Source organism: Numida meleagris, chromosome Z, assembly GCF_002078875.1.
Source record: "Numida meleagris isolate 19003 breed g44 Domestic line chromosome Z, NumMel1.0, whole genome shotgun sequence".
Lineage (NCBI taxonomy): Eukaryota > Metazoa > Chordata > Aves > Galliformes > Numididae > Numida > Numida meleagris.
In genome coordinates this window covers 37,913,151-37,931,802 of record NC_034438.1, presented here as the reverse complement: position 1 = coordinate 37,931,802, position 18,652 = coordinate 37,913,151, and the positions used below count along the sequence as shown (strand labels likewise).

The 18,652-nt window shown below is 39.0% G+C and overlaps 1 protein-coding gene across 3 annotated transcripts in view; it reads left to right on the top strand.

The window, feature by feature from the left end:
- PRUNE2 (prune homolog 2) overlaps window positions 1-18,652 on the top strand; it is a 138,165-nt gene that overhangs the window by 32,503 nt on the left and 87,010 nt on the right. For all 3 annotated transcript variants that reach the window (XM_021380677.1, XM_021380675.1, XM_021380676.1), the window contains exons 4-6: window positions 1,438-1,601; window positions 10,794-10,946; window positions 16,169-16,263. In XM_021380677.1, coding sequence (XP_021236352.1) covers window positions 1,438-1,601; window positions 10,794-10,946; window positions 16,169-16,263 — 412 coding nt within the window. The remainder of the gene's footprint in view (window positions 1-1,437; window positions 1,602-10,793; window positions 10,947-16,168; window positions 16,264-18,652) is intronic.

Genomic DNA, 18,652 nt, shown 5'->3' with positions numbered 1-18,652 from the left:
TATACAAGAAGATGGCTTGCTGGGTTTGAGCTATTTTAAAAATTATATTTTATATTTTTTCTGAAATCACATTGATATGTTAGCACAGCAAAAAAAACCAACAGCATTTTCTCTCTCATTATGATTCTGTGATTATGTTCAATATATACACCAAAGCAATAATTGTTCCATCACTTTTGACTGATCCTTTTTAAGACAACTTGTATTTTCACATAGGTTAGAGTAGGTATTTTAAATAGTCTTAAGATTTCTTGTGACCAGTAAATACAATATCTTTTTTTTTTCCTGCTTCTTAGGTAGCTTTCACTAAAAGAATTAAAGCCCTTACGTTGTTTTGGAGATGGCCACAACAACAGCAAGTGTATGTGCTGTTAAGATCCTCCTAAAGACAGACAAAAATTTGAGACGTTTACGTCAGAGGCAACACTGGCTTTAAATAAAACTAATGCTGAATGGAAATTGTTATAAATGTAGCTAGCAACAGATCATATTCTACTTTTATATCGTCTGTGATTTCTGTATGGCTGCTAGATTATTGAAATCCTTACAAAGTACAGCATTTTTCTCAAAATGTCCTCCATGCCAGAGGCTGAGTTGCTCTGTGGGAGACCATATTACTTAAGCAGGAAACTTTATAAGCCAATGGTGAACATAGGGAGCTTCTTTATAGTGGTCTGCCTCTCTTGCGCAGTGTGAAGAGCGCTGTTTGCTTCCAACTCTCTTTAGAACCTCATTTAAGATAAATAACATTCGACCTGTGCTATAGATTAACTATGCAGCCTGGGGAAGAAAAAATAAAACAGCTTTGTCCTACTCTGAGGTGTTTGTAGATTGGAATAAAAGTAGAGAAAATCTAAAATGAGAGATGTGTAAATCTCATAGCTATTGATGCTCTAAGAACTGCTGGCAATTCAGTACATTTTCTCAAAAAAAAATCCATAAGATTTGCTTTTTGTTTATTACAATCCCCTCCTTTTTCTTCCTCCTAAAGAATTATGACTAGCATTTGATATTGTAAAATGTAGTTTGGCTTTGTTGTTACTATTGAAAGCAGAAACAGAAAGTGTTTTAATGCAAAATAAAGATCTTTTGTAAGTTCCCAAAACATTCAATGGGGAAATTCCAAAATCTTCCTTTTATGAAGGGAGAAATTTTCAGTACTTTTAGAAAGTTTTTTTTTTCAAATTACTAAATTTAAACATTTTGGTAATGGAATTGTAAACAGTTAAATCCTTAGTACTTGATGATAAAATCATTGTGGATCTTCATTCTGAAATTACAGTTTGAGGACTTGATTGTAACATGTTTTGGCTTCATAGCAAATTTTGAATAATAGTGATGTTACAGTCTATAATTTTTTTAAAAGTTTTTATGTTTAACTTGGTTGTCTCAGCAGCTAGACAGAAAAAAAATATATTTTTTAAATTTATTTGATAGTGAGGATAAAAGTTTGGAATCAGCTGTTGTCAAAGTCATCAATCCAGATGAGCAATGTGATGGCAGCCTGGAGTTACAAGCGTCTTCTTCCTCTTTAGTAGTAAAAGAGATTCTTCAAGAAGCACCAGAGTTAATCACTCAGCAACTGGCTTATCTCCTCAGAGGTGAGAGATTACTCTTTATATTAAATACTGAAAGGTTTAATGGAGTGTTTCTGAATCTGCTCATGCAGAAAGAGTGTGATCCATTCTTTGGTTAACAATCCCTTTAAAGACCACAGGAAGCTCCATAAAAGAAGCAGGGAGTAAAGAGTTTGTTAAAGAGTAACATTATATTGAATATTAAAAATGTGCATTTAGAAATAGGCATGAGAGGTCTTTGCTGTATCACTAGACAAGAATATTAAATGGAACTGTCGACACAGCAGCTGGGTAGCTAGAAGAGCTGTGCAGTTCTTCAATTCCAGGGGCTGTGCTGTGCTGGCAGCTCAGCGCTGCCTGCCTGTGGACAGCAATATGGGTTGGAATCTAATATTTACATGTTAAACTTTCTTCTGGTGGTGGTACCTTTTTGTACAATGATGTTTTAATGGCATGATGCAGAACTTCTACTGTTTAAAGATGCTGTAACCAAATCTTCATTATATCTTCTTTTCTTTAGTATCATTTGCCCAAGAGAGTATGGAGGATGGGAATTCAATAATAAGAAGTATTTTAATTTTTGTCTTCATAGCTATCATTTACATTAGTTTCTTCAGTTTATGTGCTGCAGCAGAAAATAAAGCTGGAGCTAGAAAGGAGTGTTGCCTTTAAGCTAGGTACTGAATTTTAGTATTCCTTCATGAATTTTAAAGATTTTAGGATGTAGTTGGCATTCAGCTGTTAAATACCCTTTTAAGAAATGAATGTGGACATGTTTAATGAGGATTATGAAATCTTGCCTATGCTTTTGGAAACTAATGGAGTCTTGACTTCTTATTGTACTGATTGCTATGATAGCAAATATGTTCTGAAAAATTACAAAAAGATTCTTTTTTCGTGTTTCCATGGAGAAAGTTCTAGCTAACAGAATTTAACCTGCTCTTTTAAAACCTTTCCATGCTAATATGCTCTTGTAAACCTGCTGTGAAATTTTTTTGTAAGCTCCAAATTTCTATTGAGTAGCTGTCTAGGAAATCCAGGCAAAAGACCAAGCGTAATAATTGATTCTGGAGGTGGAAAACAAAAAGGGCAATTGGAAATCTCTACCACCTGTTTGGTGGTAGAAATAGTCAGGAAGCAGCGCTCTGAATAATCAGCAAGAACATAGGTAACTGTACATACGTACTGTACATGGTAATAAGCGTCCACATGTTTTGGCTCTGTAGTTTTAATTAAAATTAAAGAAGTACTGAAAATGTTTGCATTAGAGGTAACACTTCCAGTTTTAAGGGATATAGTAGGTAATATGTATAGATATTTTAAAATTAGTAAGTACATTTTTATTATTGTGTTCAGTAGTGTAGTAGAGTGTTTGCAGAATTCAGTGAATATATGGGGCACTGGATACCTTCACTTGCATAGTAAGAGAAGGGACTGACCAAGCCTATATAACTAGAGCTGTACTTGTGCCTTGATGTCTTGCTAGTTCTACCAGCAATGCAATTTGAGTATGCAGAAGGTTAAGCAGTATCACAAATCTTATGTTTCTCCTAAAAGAGAATAGATTTTTGGTACTTGAGCACTTTTCACTACAAATTTAGAATAGCCAATGAATCCCACTACTGGTTTTGGAAGCAGAAAAAATTATTCCTAGATATAAATGTATGTAGATATCAGATCAATCTACAAAAAAATCTGAAGATAAAAGATAAATATGACCCATCCCATCTAGTTTTTATGTTTCTCTGTTTGTATGGTGGCTAAAGTCCTTGACCTTAACAGTGATTTTGAAATTCATCTCACCTGCGAGCACAGGAAATGGGAGTGATGACTTCACTCTTGCTTTTAGAGAAGGCTTGTGTAGAAGCTGGACGCCTTTTGGTTTAGCAGGATAATCCCAATCTCTGGTGATACTCCACAGGTGTAGGAACAGTGGAAAGAACCCTGCTCTGTTTTTCCCACTTGGTTATATTACTTTCAGTGGAAACCTCTCTCTGTATTTTTTTTATGTATCGGTTTTGAGGGAGTTTCAGAAACAGAGAAAGAAAGTGGTAATCAAAGTGATAAGAATTAGGATTTTGTTTTCACTGAACAGCTGATAGATCCAAGCCCCTGCATTTGGGTGTCTGAGCAGGAAATCATCTTTCATTTTCTGGCTTTCTGGTGAGTATGTTGGTAGAAGACTTGTAAGATAATACAAATATCTCATGTTTTAGTAATTACTGTGCAGTGGCTGTGATAGTTTCATTCTTTGTCTCTTTTTCGAGTTTCATTGTCACAGTCTGTTTGCAATTAGTTGATTTTAATAACAGGAGCAGATATTCAAAACCTGTATATTTTAACTTTGAACAAACTTCACCTACTGTACTACTTGAAAAAAATTGACAGAAGATGTATGTTGTGAAACTGAGCACTATTGATTTAGGTGGTTTAATATTTAAAGTCTTAATTTTTTTTGTTGTTGTTTGGAAGATGAGTGCTTTCCTGATATCTTTGCTCAACAGGCGTGGTATAAGTTAATTCTACCATTGGGCTTTGAATAGAACCTGCTTTGGGAGTCATAGTGCTGTACAGCCATATTTGTCGAGTTAGAGCTTGCTCTGTTCCTGGATTTGTGCCAGAAACAAAGAATTATGGAACCTGCCAGAGTCTTGGGCCTGTATTATTTTATTTCCCTGGAGATGTTTACAAGGGGGCTGTTGCTAAAATTCAGATCCATTAAACTGCTGAATCATTGCATTTTTTATGGCAGCCAGCTGGCAAGGATGCGTTTCCAAGCACTCACTGTCAGGTATCTTGGATCAGCGCACTCTTAAAAATACCTCCTTATGTTTATTTGTATAAAACTTTGAAGGATGCCACAAGGTGCAGACTGCAACATGTAAACAGGGAGAGATTTACAGAAAGAGCACCAGCAATTTTTTAAATGTGAACTTGCTTTTGCTGGTTACTCACTGCACAGTAGAAGTCTCTGTGCCCTGGTGGGGCAGTCTGACTTTGGGTAGAGAAGACTACTTTGTTACCGTGACCACCCAGGCTAATGCTGAGAAATGCCCTTTTAGGGCATTTCAGGGATGATGCCAATTTTTTTTCTGTTCTGTCTTGTACTTTGGTCAAATGACTCACATGTTCCCTAACTGGCTCATCTCTAGGATACATGTGAGAAAGAAGGGGGCATTTTAAACTGCAACAAATGCTGTAGTTGTTTGAAAAGGTATTTTTATTATGCATGGAAACAGTTTTCTTAGACACAGTACTGCCCCCAAATTGCATTTTATTCCAGTTTGTGGCTTTACTGTTAATTACAACAGAGACTGCTGTCTCTTAGACTGCTTGCTTGGGTCTGTTTGTAGTTCTGGTTTGATTTGTAGTGTTTTTTTTTGGTTTTTTTTTTTTGGAGGAGAGTGGAGGGAAGGGAGATAGGAAGGGGGGAGGGGGGCAGAGGATGTCGAAGTATACTTTCTGTGAGGAGGTGTTGCTTTTCCCTTTTTCTCTGTCCTTTATTTTTGCAGGTCATGGAGCAAAACCTCAACAGGAGAAGTGCCTATATTTTCATTGTGCTGTTTCTCTCAACCATAAACTTATAATTCAGGAGATGCCTGTGCTGTTCTTAATGTTTTCCCAAAACGACTTCTGCCTTCATTAGATCATGTTTAATATTAATGCACAGCAATTGCTTTTGGCAAAACTAGTGGTTCACTTCCAAACTGCTTTGCAAAAAGAATAAAATGCATATTGCTTTTTAAGAGGTCTAGCCTATTTTCTAGTGACCTTTCCCTAGGAAAAAAAAATATCTGTAATGTAGTACGATGTACACAAGAAATAATATTTAATCTTGTATTACCTATTATACATTTATTTTCTCTGTGCTTGTCAGCAGACAAAGCAACCTCCATTCTGCTTTCTGAAACCCTTGGGGAGTTGCACCAGCACTCAGTAAAGTCTACAGCAGATTTCTGAGCCCATGTATCTCATCTCTTTTACAGCAAGTTACAAGAGAGCACATGACTAAATGGACTACTGACCTTTGGCCAAGCAAATATACCTCATGTTAGCTGTTTTTTTTGTTTTTTTTTTTTTTCAACTAGCTGGCATCTTAAGCTTTCCAGGGATGCTGAGAATGTTCAGGAGAAGTGTATGCCTTTCTTTCCTGTTGACGAGCACAGTATTAAATAATGAAAGAATGCTGACATCCTATTAATTTGAAAAGTCTCTTTTTATTCCTTTCACCTCATTAGAAAAGTTATCAATTGCAAGGATTACAGTATTGCTGTGACGAGGGAGGGAAGGAGGGAAAAACCTTTTAAAAAGCTTTCTAAGATATCTTGAGGATTTATTTCAGGCTGAACACATTTTCTTGTATTAAATGATAAATCCCCAAATATCTAAGTTTGCTTTGCTATTTGAAGATATTGTCCCTGATCAAAATACATAAAGAGGTCTGCAAGGAAAACCCAAGGCTTCCAGATAGATGCTACTGTACAGTGCATTTCTAAATACGTTCTACTTCTATACAGTATTGTTTATATCTTAACAAAGGTAAGATCTAATCCTAGACTTTACCTTATTGTTAAAGAAATGTAGAATTTTCATATCACAAATGTACACTGTTACCTACAGGAAAGCATGATAGGCTGCTGTCGTGTATCCTGGGCAAATTTTTCCATCTCTTTTGATTGAGGAAGTAAATGATGTAAAATTTTCCCTCTCCCAGTCTATTTGTTTAGGAGAATGAAATTAGTTTTGCTGGCAAGAGCGCTAGTGCTGCAACACTGTAGTAGAACTGCTGAGGTGTGAAAGAAATCCATTTTGCTTTTTAGCAAAAAGGCATGATAATTTCTGGTGCTTTGTGGCTATGGTGCTTATTAAAATCACAGCTAGATATGGATCTGGCTTCTCGAACCTGCCCTGGTGTAACCACAGCTTTCTGCTACCCATTCTGTTGGAGAAGTAAAAGACTGCTCCTCTTCTTCCTTAACCCCTTTCCTGTCTTGCCTCCCTTTTTCTTGCCTCTCTAAGGGCTGGCTGGGCTACAGTGCTTCTGGGACAGGTTGGTGTAATTTGATGGCTCAAAACTTCATGGTAGAAATTGTGTCTGTTGTGGATGTGAATGTTACTTCCTTGAAATACTGAAACAGAATAACAGACTAACTAATTTTTTTAAATATAATATGGACTAATCTATTTAATGTTTGGTGTTTTTTGATATTCTAGTTCTTACCTGTTTACTAGGAAAATGGATTTCAGTAACGTGTGATGTTGCAATCGTATCTGTGATGTGTATATTTTACTGCAGTGTCTCCTTTAGCAACATCATGTGAAATTTATTCCTTGGATTAATGCACCAAATAAATCATAGAATCATAGAATTAGCTAGGTTGGGAAAGACCTACAAGATCACCTAGTCCAACCATCCACCTACCACCAACAACCCCACTAAACCATGTCTCCCAACGCTATATCTAAACGTTTCTTGAACATCTCCAGGGACGGTGACTCCACCACCTCCCTGGGCAGCCTGTTCCAGCGTCTGACCACTCTTTCAGAAAAGTAGTATTTCCTAATGTCCAGCCTAAATCTCCCCTGGCGCAACTTGAAGCCATTCCCCCTCGTCCTGTCACTAGTTACAAGAGAGAAGAGGCTGACCCCCAGCTCACTACAACCTCCCTTCAGGTAGTTATAGAGAGCGATGAGGTCTCCCCTGAGCCTCCTCTTCTCCAGACTGAACAATCCCAGCTCCCTCAGCCGCTCCTCATAAGGCCTGTGCTCCAGACCCCTCACCAGCTTCGTCGCCGTCCTCTGAACATGCTCCAGGGCCTCAATGTCTTTTTTGCAGTGAGGGGCCCAAAACTGGACTCAGTACTCGAGGTGGGGCTTCACCAGGGCTGAGTACAGAGGGAGAATGACTTCCCTACTCCTACTGGCAACACTATTTCTGATACAAGCCAGGATGCCATTGGCCTTCTTGGCCACCTGGGCACACTGCTGGCTCATGCTCAGCTGAGCGTCGACTAATACCCCTAGGTCCGTTTCCTCCATACAACTTTCCAGCCACTCTGCCCCAAGCCTGCAGCACTGCCTGGGGTTGTTGCGGCCAAAGTGCAGGACCCGGCACTTGGTCTTGTTGAACCTCATCCCGTTGGCTTCAGCCCAGAGATCCAGCCTGTCCAGATCTCTCTGTAGGGCCTCTCTACCCCCAGGCAGATCGACACTTCCTGCCAGCTTGGTGTCGTCTGCAAACTTACTGAGGGTGCTCTCAATGATGCCCTCATCCAGGTCATCAATAAAGACATTGAAGAGGACAGGCCCCAGCACCGACCCCTGGGGAACACCACTCGTGACCGGTTGCCAGCTGGATTTAACTCCATTAACCACCACTCTCTGGGCCCGGCCCTCCAGCCAGTTCTTTACCCAGCAAAGGGTGTACCTGTCCAAGCCACAGGCTGCCAGTTTTTCCAGGAGAATACTGTGGGAGACAGTGTCAAAGGCTTTGCTGAAGTCTAGGTAGACCACATCAACAGCTTTCCCTCATCCACCAGGCGGGTCACTCGATCATAGAAGGAGATCAGGTTGGTCAAGCAGGACCTGCCCTTCACAAACGCATGCTGGCTGGGCCTGATTCCCCGGTTGTCCTGCAAATGCCGCGTGATCTCCCTCAGGACAATCTGCTCCATAACCTTCCCCGGCACCGAGGTCAGGCTGACAGGTCTGTAGTTCCCCAGATCCTCCTTACAACCCTTCTTGTAGATGGGAGTCATGTTGGCAAGTTTCCAGTCTTCTGGGACCTCTCCAGTTGACCAGGAACGCCGATAGATGATGGAAAGCGGCTTGGCTATCTCTTCTGCCAGCTCCCTCAGTACTCTCGGGTGGATCTTGTCCGGCCCCATGGACTTGTGGCAGTCCAGGTGGAGTAGTAGGTCTCTGACCATTTCCTCCTGAATCATGGGGTGTTTGTTTCGCTCCCCATCCAAGACTTCCAGGTCAGAGAGTAGAGTGCTCTGAGGACAACTGGTCTGGCTTTTAAAGACAGATGTAAAAAAGGCATTGAGAACCTCAGCCTTTTCATTGTCCTCAGTGGCCACATTCCCAGCCACGTACAGTTAAGAATGGAGATTCTCCTTGGTCCTCCTCTTACTGTTAATATATTTGTAAAAGAGTTTCTTGTTCTCTTTAATCCCAGCAGCCAAGCTTAATTCGAGGTGGGCCTTTGCCTTTCTAATTTTCTCCCTGCACATCCTGGCAACCTCTTTGTACTCTCCCTGAGTTACCTGTCCCGTCTTCCACAGGAGGTAGATTCTCTTTTTCTCCTGGAGCCTCAGGAAAAGCTCCCTGTTCATCCACGCCGGTCTCCTTCCCCGCCGGCTCATCTTGCGGCTCAGGGGGACAGCCTGTTCCTGCACCTTCAGGACTTCCTTCTTGAGGAGCAACCAGCCTTCCTGGACCCCTTTACCCTCCAGGACCAAATCCCAAGGGACCCTTCCTACCAGCCTCCTGAACAATTCAAAGTCTGCCCTCCGAAAGTCCAAGGTCGCCGTTTTGCTGTCCCCTCTCCTGGTTCCACCAAGAATCGAGAACTCTACCATTTCATGGTCGCTCTGTCCAAGGCAGCCCCCAACTTCCACATCCCCCACCAGACCTTCCCTGTTTGTAAACAGCAGGTCTAGCAGGGCACCTCCCCTGGTAGGTTCTCTCACCAGCTGCAGAAGGAAGTTATCTTCCATACACTCTAGAAACCTATAAATGTAGCATAATTGAATTATATATACTTTTAGGTGAGATTATTTAATCCACATAAGATTTCTACAATAAGGAGGTGTGTACTTGGCATGGCAAAATTCATTTGTGTTGTGTGTACTGCTAAAATTTTTGAAGAAATGCTTTTCTTTATTTGCTGTAGCGATAGTGCAGGAGAAAAAATGGAAACGTAGATGCTTAGGAAGGGAACAGGATCTATTTGTCTTCTGTTCAAGAACCCTGACTGCTGGTGCTTTATGGCATATCTACCTATCTTTGTAAAACAGTGTTTCCTAGTCAGCTTGGTGAGACTGAGGATGTTTATGTCCATCTCTTGGCTATTTGCTAAAGCCTAAATATTTTGGATTATAATAACTATCTTATATTATTGTAATGATTTTCTCATTGAGCTGTCATGATGCAATGTGATCATACTCTTGTTTGAAATCCCTATGCACATCACGGTAATAAATAATTTCAATGCTGATGTGTAAGATTTTATTATCCTTAATTTAGTGTCAGTAATTGGGAGTGAAGGCTGTCCTTGGACGTATTAATAAATGGGATCTTAGTCTCCAGGGAATGAGAGAGTGGCTTTAGACCTTCAACAGTGTTAGGAATGTTTCATGTTCAGGATGGAATACGTGTAGCAGTAGTCGTCTGAAAAGATATCAAACTGAGTTCTGTATTGTAAGTGAAGTTATTTATTGAACTATGTTTCTTTTAACCTTTAAAATTGCGTACATCATTTTGTGATGTGCTTTTTTTCATACATTCATTGGCAAGGATTCAGCTAGAGTCGGTTATGCTGAAATGACCCACATTTTGTGTCATATTTTATGTCTTAGCTTATCCTTAATGCCCTTAGTAAGTTTTATTTGTTATCCTGAGGAATATTTAAAGAAATACTGGAAATAGTTGTCTCTAGAAGTCCCCACTTGATGCAAGCGATGTAGCAGAATTGATAATTTCCAAAAAATACTATTTAAATATAAGCAGTTTTATTTATGTGTGTTCAGATGATGGTATATCTCCTTATTTTGGCATATTGCTTGTTTATGATAGCACTTCACTGATATATCTGTAGAAGTAAGGCCGACAATGTGGTTTTACTGTTTCCAAGCATCCCAGCACTTGGTGTAATGCTTAGGTGAACAAGTCCTTACAACACAGTGCTAGCTGGTGGCTGTTCTGCAAAACTGTATCAGACATACACAGGCATGCTGCACTACCATGACAGTACTGGAAGTAGCCATATAGCTGTAGCATAGATCCTGACAAGCTGCCCAATTCATATCTTAGAAACTATCTTCATATTAGGAAGATTATTTTGTATGGAAAGTATTTGATATCCAATTCAGTGAACTCATTTATGGGAACAAGCTCCAAAGAGGAAAGTAAGGATAGTGTAAACATTTTTGTTTCTGTGGTGTCTCTTCAGTGTTTACAGGAGGTATTGATTTTCGCCTTTCAAAATTTCAGGAAGCATTCTCTTCAAGTGCATGTCTTCGGAGGCTGACAGAATTACAGAGCAGCAGGAGAAAGTGCTGTCAGTTCTAGAGGAAAAGTTTCCAGACCTTCCCCCACGAGAGGAAATCATCTCTGTTCTCCAGGACACTCAGTTTAACCCCCAAGGTAATCAATCTTTTAGATATTTTACAAATTTTGTGACCTAAGCAAACCTGAATAGCTTGGCTGATTATATGTGGTAAGAGTAGCAGCAGCATGCTATTTTCAGTGATATTTGCATGTAGTTTTATTTATTTTTAAAATCAATGTCTTAAAATTTTAATCACAGAATTGTGATATTAGATATTCTGAGAAACTAGAGAACTCCTAAATAATTTTATATTGCTTTTATGGGTGACCATGCACTGGCATGAGTTGCCCAGAGAGGCTGTGGTATTTCCTCCTTGGAGATCTTCAAAAGCTGCCTGAACCCATGGGCAGCCTGCTCTGGGTGTTCCTGTAGGGTTTGAACCAGATGACCTTCAGAAATACCCTCCAACCTTAACTATTCTGTGATTTACAGAGAAAGTACACATTAAATGGTTTCACATACTTGCTTTACAAGTGTGTGGTAGTCAAATATTTTTGTAGTATCACATTTGTGATATAAAGAAAAGAGTACCATGCCTTGGAAAGCTGGAGAACTATCCATTCCTGCTCTTTCAAGTGGAATTGCATAAAGCTGTAATGAGAAGACTAGGAAATATCAGGAGATATTATGTCACCCAGAAGATGCTGGAGATCAGGAGTGTACCTAGTGTTCTCTGCCATCCTCCTGGCTGGTGAACGGGTCAGTTGAATTTGTGGATGGTTTTGCCAAAACTCAGGGTTTTGGATTCTTTTATCTCAGACACGCCTTTGAGAGGTTGCAACTGATCAAGTGGGGCAAGAGTGTTCTGGGCACCAAGCTGACTGCACTGATTAGCAGAGCTTAAACCACATTCAGTCGGGAATGTACTTCAGAATGGCAGAGAAAAGCCAGGGAATTCTGCCACTCTAGGAAGCAGCTGGTAAAAACCTCAGAATTGTTCAAAAACTAATTAGACAAGGCTCCTTCAATAAAGTAACACTGCTGATAGCCTGGCTGAAGTGCCTCTCACTAATGCATGCAGCATGGGAAATAAGCAAGAACTGGGAACTACAGTGCAATTAGAAAAATATGGCCTAGTTGCTATCATAAAAATATAGTGGGACAAATTGCACAACTGCAATACTGTAATCAGGGGCTACAAACTTTTAATGTAGGTTGTTCTGAAAGTAATGCCTCCTATTTATTTCTAATTAAACTACAGCAGATACAAAGAGCACAATAACACTGTTTGATAGAGCAAAATCTCAGCTACTAAACAATCTTTTTTTCAACATAGTCACCACCATTAGCTATGCATGTTTGCCAGCAATGAGCAACAGCCTGCATGCCACATCTGTACATGTTTGCCCTACTGAAAGTGACCTGCTGCCACTGTTGCCACTGCTGAAACATACCACCCACTGCTTCACTGTGCTCACATCAACTGTTTGGTGTCCATAAACATTCAGCAAGCATTGATGAATATCAGTGAGTGCAGTTTTTTCTGCACAAAGGAGTTCAGTTCCACCCCTTTGCCCCATACACACTTCCCTCTCAGAAGCTTTTTTTTTTTTTTTTGGACTGCCTCTCTGCTGCCGTCTGTCACATGGCAACAGCATGTAACGGAATACTGGTGGGAAGGTTCAGCCTTTACCTCCATACCACCAACATCCACCCCTGGAATTGTGGGCCAGCATAATAAAATAGGAATCATTACTTTTGGAATAGCCCTTGTAGAAGAGATAAGCAAGGAAGGAGGAGTGAGGAAGTTTCCTTCTAGGTTATGAAATGGATAGCTTGCGAAGAGATACCTCTCAGAAACAGCTATAAACAGATAGAGAGCTTGTAGTTAAAAATTAAGGATTGGACCAATAAGAACATCCGTTGGTTGGTGAGTGCTACAGTCTTCCTGATCAAAAGAAGCCTGCTGATGAATCCTTCTTACCTCAGCTACAGAGGCATCATGCTCACAGGCTCTCATCCTGATGGGAGATCTCAACCACTCAGAAAAAGTGAGATTAGGAAAGCCAATGCATGGATGGAACTGAACCTGGCAAGAGTTCGAGTGTGAAAAATAACAGAAAAGGATTCTGTAGGTACATCAGTCAGAAGAGGAAAGTGTATCCCCTCTGATAAGTGAGAATGGAGAACTGGCAACAACGAGCATGGAGAAGGCTGAGTTATTAAGCAAGTTTTTTGTCTCAGTCTTTACTGCCTGTCAGGCTTCCCACTTCTCTCATGTCCCTGAGCCTCTAGGCAGGGTTTGGGGGAGTAAAATGACTCCCACTGTAGATGAAGAGGAAGTTCATGACCACATGAGGCCTGAAGACATGCTGGATCCTGAATGAACTGGCTGATGTGGTTGCCAAGCTAATCTCCATCATATGACCTAAAATGTTGATTGTACCTTGAATCTGAGTCTCAATTAATCATAGAACAGCTTGGGTTGAAAGTGACCTTAAAGACTCTACAGAGGGATCTGGACAGGCTGGATCTATGGGCTGAGGCGAATTGTGTGAGGTTCAACAAGACCCAGTGCCATGATCTGCATTTTGGTCACAACAACTCCATGCAACGCTACAGGCAGTGGGGCAGTGGAAAGATGCAGCGAGGAAGGGGATCTGAACATGAGCCAGCTGTCTGACCAGGTTGGCCTACCTGTAATAAGAGTGGATTTTATCTTGTGAACCTTCTCAAATGTATGAAGGTGTCAGCTTCTATGGCTCTGTACAAGTGAAGTGACTTTGACTGACTGAGACTAAAGATGAAATGGAAAAACTGTAATTCTTCCATTTACTTGTACTAGAAATAACTGAAGATATTTTGACATATTTTCAGTGATCAAAACATGAAGTGTTTGTACACGATATTTTATAACAGGATTGCAAAGTTATTCTCTGACAGCCTGAGGAAAATTCTTATAATAACTTCCACATTTTTTTACTACCTTCATTAAATGGCATCTGCTACGAAGTTGTTAGCTAAGACTCAGTACTGAATTACTGAGATACTTTTCTGTTAGATGTATCAGGTACCCACAGCACCTATGCAGACTTGAATTGTTTTTTTCACTGTTATCTGCCTGCTCATCTGCTGAATCCTCTCACCTGATTTCAGACATTCAGTCTGAAATGGTAGTTAGGGGCAGAATCTGACGTGCTTCTCCCTTTCGTCTTTCTTTCAGTGAGGTCACAGACTAAACTAGTTCAATGCTGTAAGTTTTTGGATAGTTTACTGATGTTTATACTGACATTAGTAAAAAAAAAAAAAAAAAAAGTTCAGAAATGAACTGAAAGTAGCCTGGATTGGAAATACTCAGTGAACGTGGCTTTTGTTTAACTTGGTTCTTAATTCTGCCAGTTGCTGTGGAAAGTGATTTAGTAGTGTCATGCACTTGTCTGTACATGGCAAAGTATGTGTTTTATAAATGATGTTTCTTATCCTAGTATTCAATACAGAAAAGTAGGTGTGACAGATGTGACAACTGTTGCCGATAGTTTTTATATGCCATGTGAGCAAGGTAGTGTGATACTTTTTTTTGTTTGTTTGTTTCATAGCTACTGTTTACTAGTAATTATGAGGTATGGACATGCTTATGCATATGTTTATATGGCATTTATATTTGTAAAGTGCTGATGAGTTTCTGAAGTCCTTTGAAGACACTGATTTCTACAGAATGTTCTACCTTATATACCTGCTATTTTAGATAGCATTAGGAAAAATTGGTAATAAATAAAAATATCAATTTCATGCAGGTATTATTAGTAGGTTTGAATTCATGAATTCACTTATTAATTCACTTCTTTGAGGCATGCTGGTCTGTAGCCCTCTGGAAAGTGTATAGAGTGCATACAAATATTTTTAAAAGGGCAGCCTCATAAATGTATGACCATCAGTTTGTCAGTGGATTGAATGCAGTGCCTGGACTATATGCAGAAACAGTAACTAGAGGATTCATTTCTTTGGCTTTAAGTGGGTATTTGGCTCCCTCTAAAAAAATCACTCATGTAAACTCATTGTGGATCTTCCCCAGCTAAGCTTTTAAAGTCTGTGGACATTCTGTTTGCCACTTCACACTGAAGTAAGTGGCTCTTAGCTTTGTTTATCTAGCTATGTGGCTACTTTGTATTTCAGATGGTATATTACAACTGTGTTTCTGTATATGATGTATTTATTATACAGCTTCTTAAGTCAAACGTCTACCTTTAAAGAAGTTTAGTCATGTGGATTTTAAATACATTGTACTTAAATTTATCTATCTGTCTCCTTATGCGCCAAAGCAATTTCAGTTTTTCTGTGTAGTTTTACTCTGTAGTTTCTGCTGATAATGTGCAGTGTCTGTGGTACACACACAGATATGAATGATCCAAATCATTTATTACATGTTCTAACATCCCTTATATACATTCACAAGTTTTCTCTTTTAACTTTCCCACCCGCCTTTACATGTCAACAAAGCATTCCACAAACACTCCTTAACCATGCATGCAGGTGTTTATCCAATTGGATGATCAGAGCCATGAGTTGTTCCTAGCCATGCGTTCTTCCTTCAGTCAGCGTCGTTATCACACAGCCATCATGCAGCTTACTTGACTTTGTTTTTTTCTCTTCTTTCTGGAGCTGTCCTTGGTTCTCAGCCTTGCTTTCTCATGCCATTTATCCTGTTCTGCAGCTTCTGCTCTGAATAGTCTTTCTTGCATTCCCACAGCAATGTGCACTTCTGTTTTTATTGTACGCGTATATCCAGGCAGTACATTTACTGTTTCATTTACATAAACCCATTGGTGGTATCAATTGTAAAGAAAACTGGAAAGGTTGAATGATTTTGTAGTAACAGAAATTGATGGTTTGCCTCAGAATATTTTACAAATACCATGATATTCCACATACACTTTTCAGGGTACTACTCATTCCGGAAGTATTTCATACCAGTGACATAAGGATGATCTATGTATTCATTAATCAATAACTCGAATTCAGTTGATCTAACAAGTGTGAATGTTTGCACAATTTCATATAATTGCAGGATACTTAACTCTTCATCCTTTGTTGTTGCTGTTTTTGTTTGTTTGTTTTAATCTCTTACTTGCTTAAAGAAATCCTCTGGAAATGTTAAGCATTGAATTATTGGCATTCATTTAATATTAATATTCTGGTAGAGTGTCCTAAAGTACAGAATGCTCAGAATTAAGGTTCAAGCTGTGTTTTTAATTTATGTTGCTGTATCTGTTCAGCTATGAGTGTCTGGATATACTGAAATTCTTTTTTTCTGATACAGGTGTAAGCATCGAGGAAGTTATGCTGAAAGATCTCAAGGAGATTTCAGATGGAGAAATCAAGATAGCAATTAGCACTGTGCACATGACATTAGAGGTATGAGAAAGCCTAAATAACTTAGTTGGTAAACAGCCCTAATGCATAAGAAAAGGGTTCTTTAACAAAGATTTTGAACCTCGTATTTTCTTAAGATTGTGTTTGAGTAGAATTTTCACTAACTTTGAGAGTCAGAGTAGCTGTGTGTGATCCGACTATCAGTGTTATGCTTCTGATTATTCATTCCTATTAGTGTATTCCATGGAGTGTAAAACAGTGCCACCAGCAAACTGCAGCCTTTGGGCAGTCTGAAGGTGTAAGCTTTTAGTCATTCTTCTGTAGAGTTTTGCCCTACTTGTCACTTATGTTGTCCCATACAATTTATGTATCTGGTCTAGCACTTCCTCAGTTCTTTGAAAGCAGAGAGTATCCTTTTTTTCCTTACACCCTGAAACTGTGTGATGAACTGTGTCCATTGCTACATGTATGGACTGACCATACATATCTAAATGTTGATAGAAAAAAAAAAAGGACCTTGATAGGACAGAAGTCCATGGAATTTTGGTCATTTTGATCAAAACTATACATTTTTCTTAATGAGTGTCCCTGAGATAGCCTGAAGGAAGCTGCTTGAATTTTCTTTCTCAACCACTCCAAAACATTTCGCAATTTCTTACAGAAAAGTGCACTAAACATATCACAGAAGTTATGTCAAGATAATTGATATTAGGGATGTCAGGATATCTGGACCTGAAGTAGATATAAATATTACTGTATTTGGCATGCAAAGGAAGGTACTTCTGTGGATGAAGAAGTTTCTGGTACAGTCTAACTAATAATCACAAATTTCTGCTTTTTTCTTCAGCTTCTATAGTAAAATATTCAAAGAAATCCTTGTATCAAGGATACTTATATCTTCATCAAGAAATGAAACAGAATCTGTTAATTTCTTCATGTCAAGCAGACTTTACCATGCTCAAAACCTTCACTGCTTTATTAACCATAATTTTGCTTACAGCAATTATGCTGAAGTAGGGAGTAGAGAGGGAAGGAAAAAGTAGTGTAGGATAAATCCCCAAAAGAGGAGATAAGCATTTAAAAGTTCTTTAATAAACTCTTCCTCTTATTTTGTTTTAGATCTTTCTTTTTTATTTTGTCAGTTTCAGTGAGTGGCATGTAGACTGGACTTGTAATTAGGAATTAGATTTAGCGTTATAGTTTATTTTTGATTATTTTAATTGTTTCATAGACTATGTAGAGTACAGGTCTTGTGCTCCACACATCCAAGCTCCAGCTAAACATGGTCGAGCTCATCTTTACTGCTCGGAGTAATTATGACCCGAAACTATTCCTCGTGACAAATTTTATTTGGCAACAATAGGTTTTCACAGTCCTAAAAGCAGACCACTCTTCAAACCCTTCTCAGCCACTGTGTAACATTTGATGCTAGCCTGATTTGTTGAAGGAGTGGCAGTATCTGGGGATCAAACAGTAGAACTTTCACAGTTTTCTTTCTTTGGATGCGTCTAGTGGCTGTTGGGGAAGAAACGTAGATTCCATTGTAGGTAAAAAGAACAAATGATCAGAGTTCTACTGAAGACAGATGATTTTTAATCGTAATTTTAGTGAATTTATCACTTAACATTACTTAGCATTTTTGGGCATCTCTCTCCTTTTGCTGTGAATATTTTGCATTAAAGAGTTATTTTTTTTCAGCGGAGTAACTGCTTTTTTTTATTCATGACATTTATGAACTCATACTTTGTTCTGAAAAGGATTGTTAATTGTTGGGCTGAAAACACAATTTTGCATTTTCTGCGTTACTGCAGTTTGCTCAAACATTTTCTGAACTCTCTTATTTACAGTGTTTGACTAGTACGAGACATTTTTTTATTTTTTTTAGCTGTTGAGGATGATATGGTCTGCACCATGGTAAAGTGGGTGGCTTGCAAACACAAACTGTGCTAGTTATTTCACTTAGTATTGAAAGCATGGTATCCATAAAGGAATTACAAACAAAACTGTCCAGATCCATGTTCCATTTAGATTTTGGTTATGACCTTAGAATTCACAAATTTTAATGGCTTCAGGATTTTCTCAGCAATTACAATGATAATTGTATACTCATCCTGAAAGTGCTCTGCAGACATTACCTGATTAAGGCAATGTGAAGCACAGATTTGCTGCAGGTGGTGGATGTGTTTGAGTTTGTTTCTTCAGAAATTTCACAAGGTTAAATTGTTTCCTAAATGAACGGATAAGTAAAAGCATTTTTCATCAGATAGGCTCAGTTGTTTGGTTTGATTCAGTGTTTTCTCATATAGCTGATAGTGCTAAAACCAAAGACAACAGTTCTGTGATTATATTGTTATTAACCATTCACAAGCATGCATCTTCTGCTGTGGTATACGGATATATGTCATGAAGAATGAAAGTGTTGTAGCTCAAC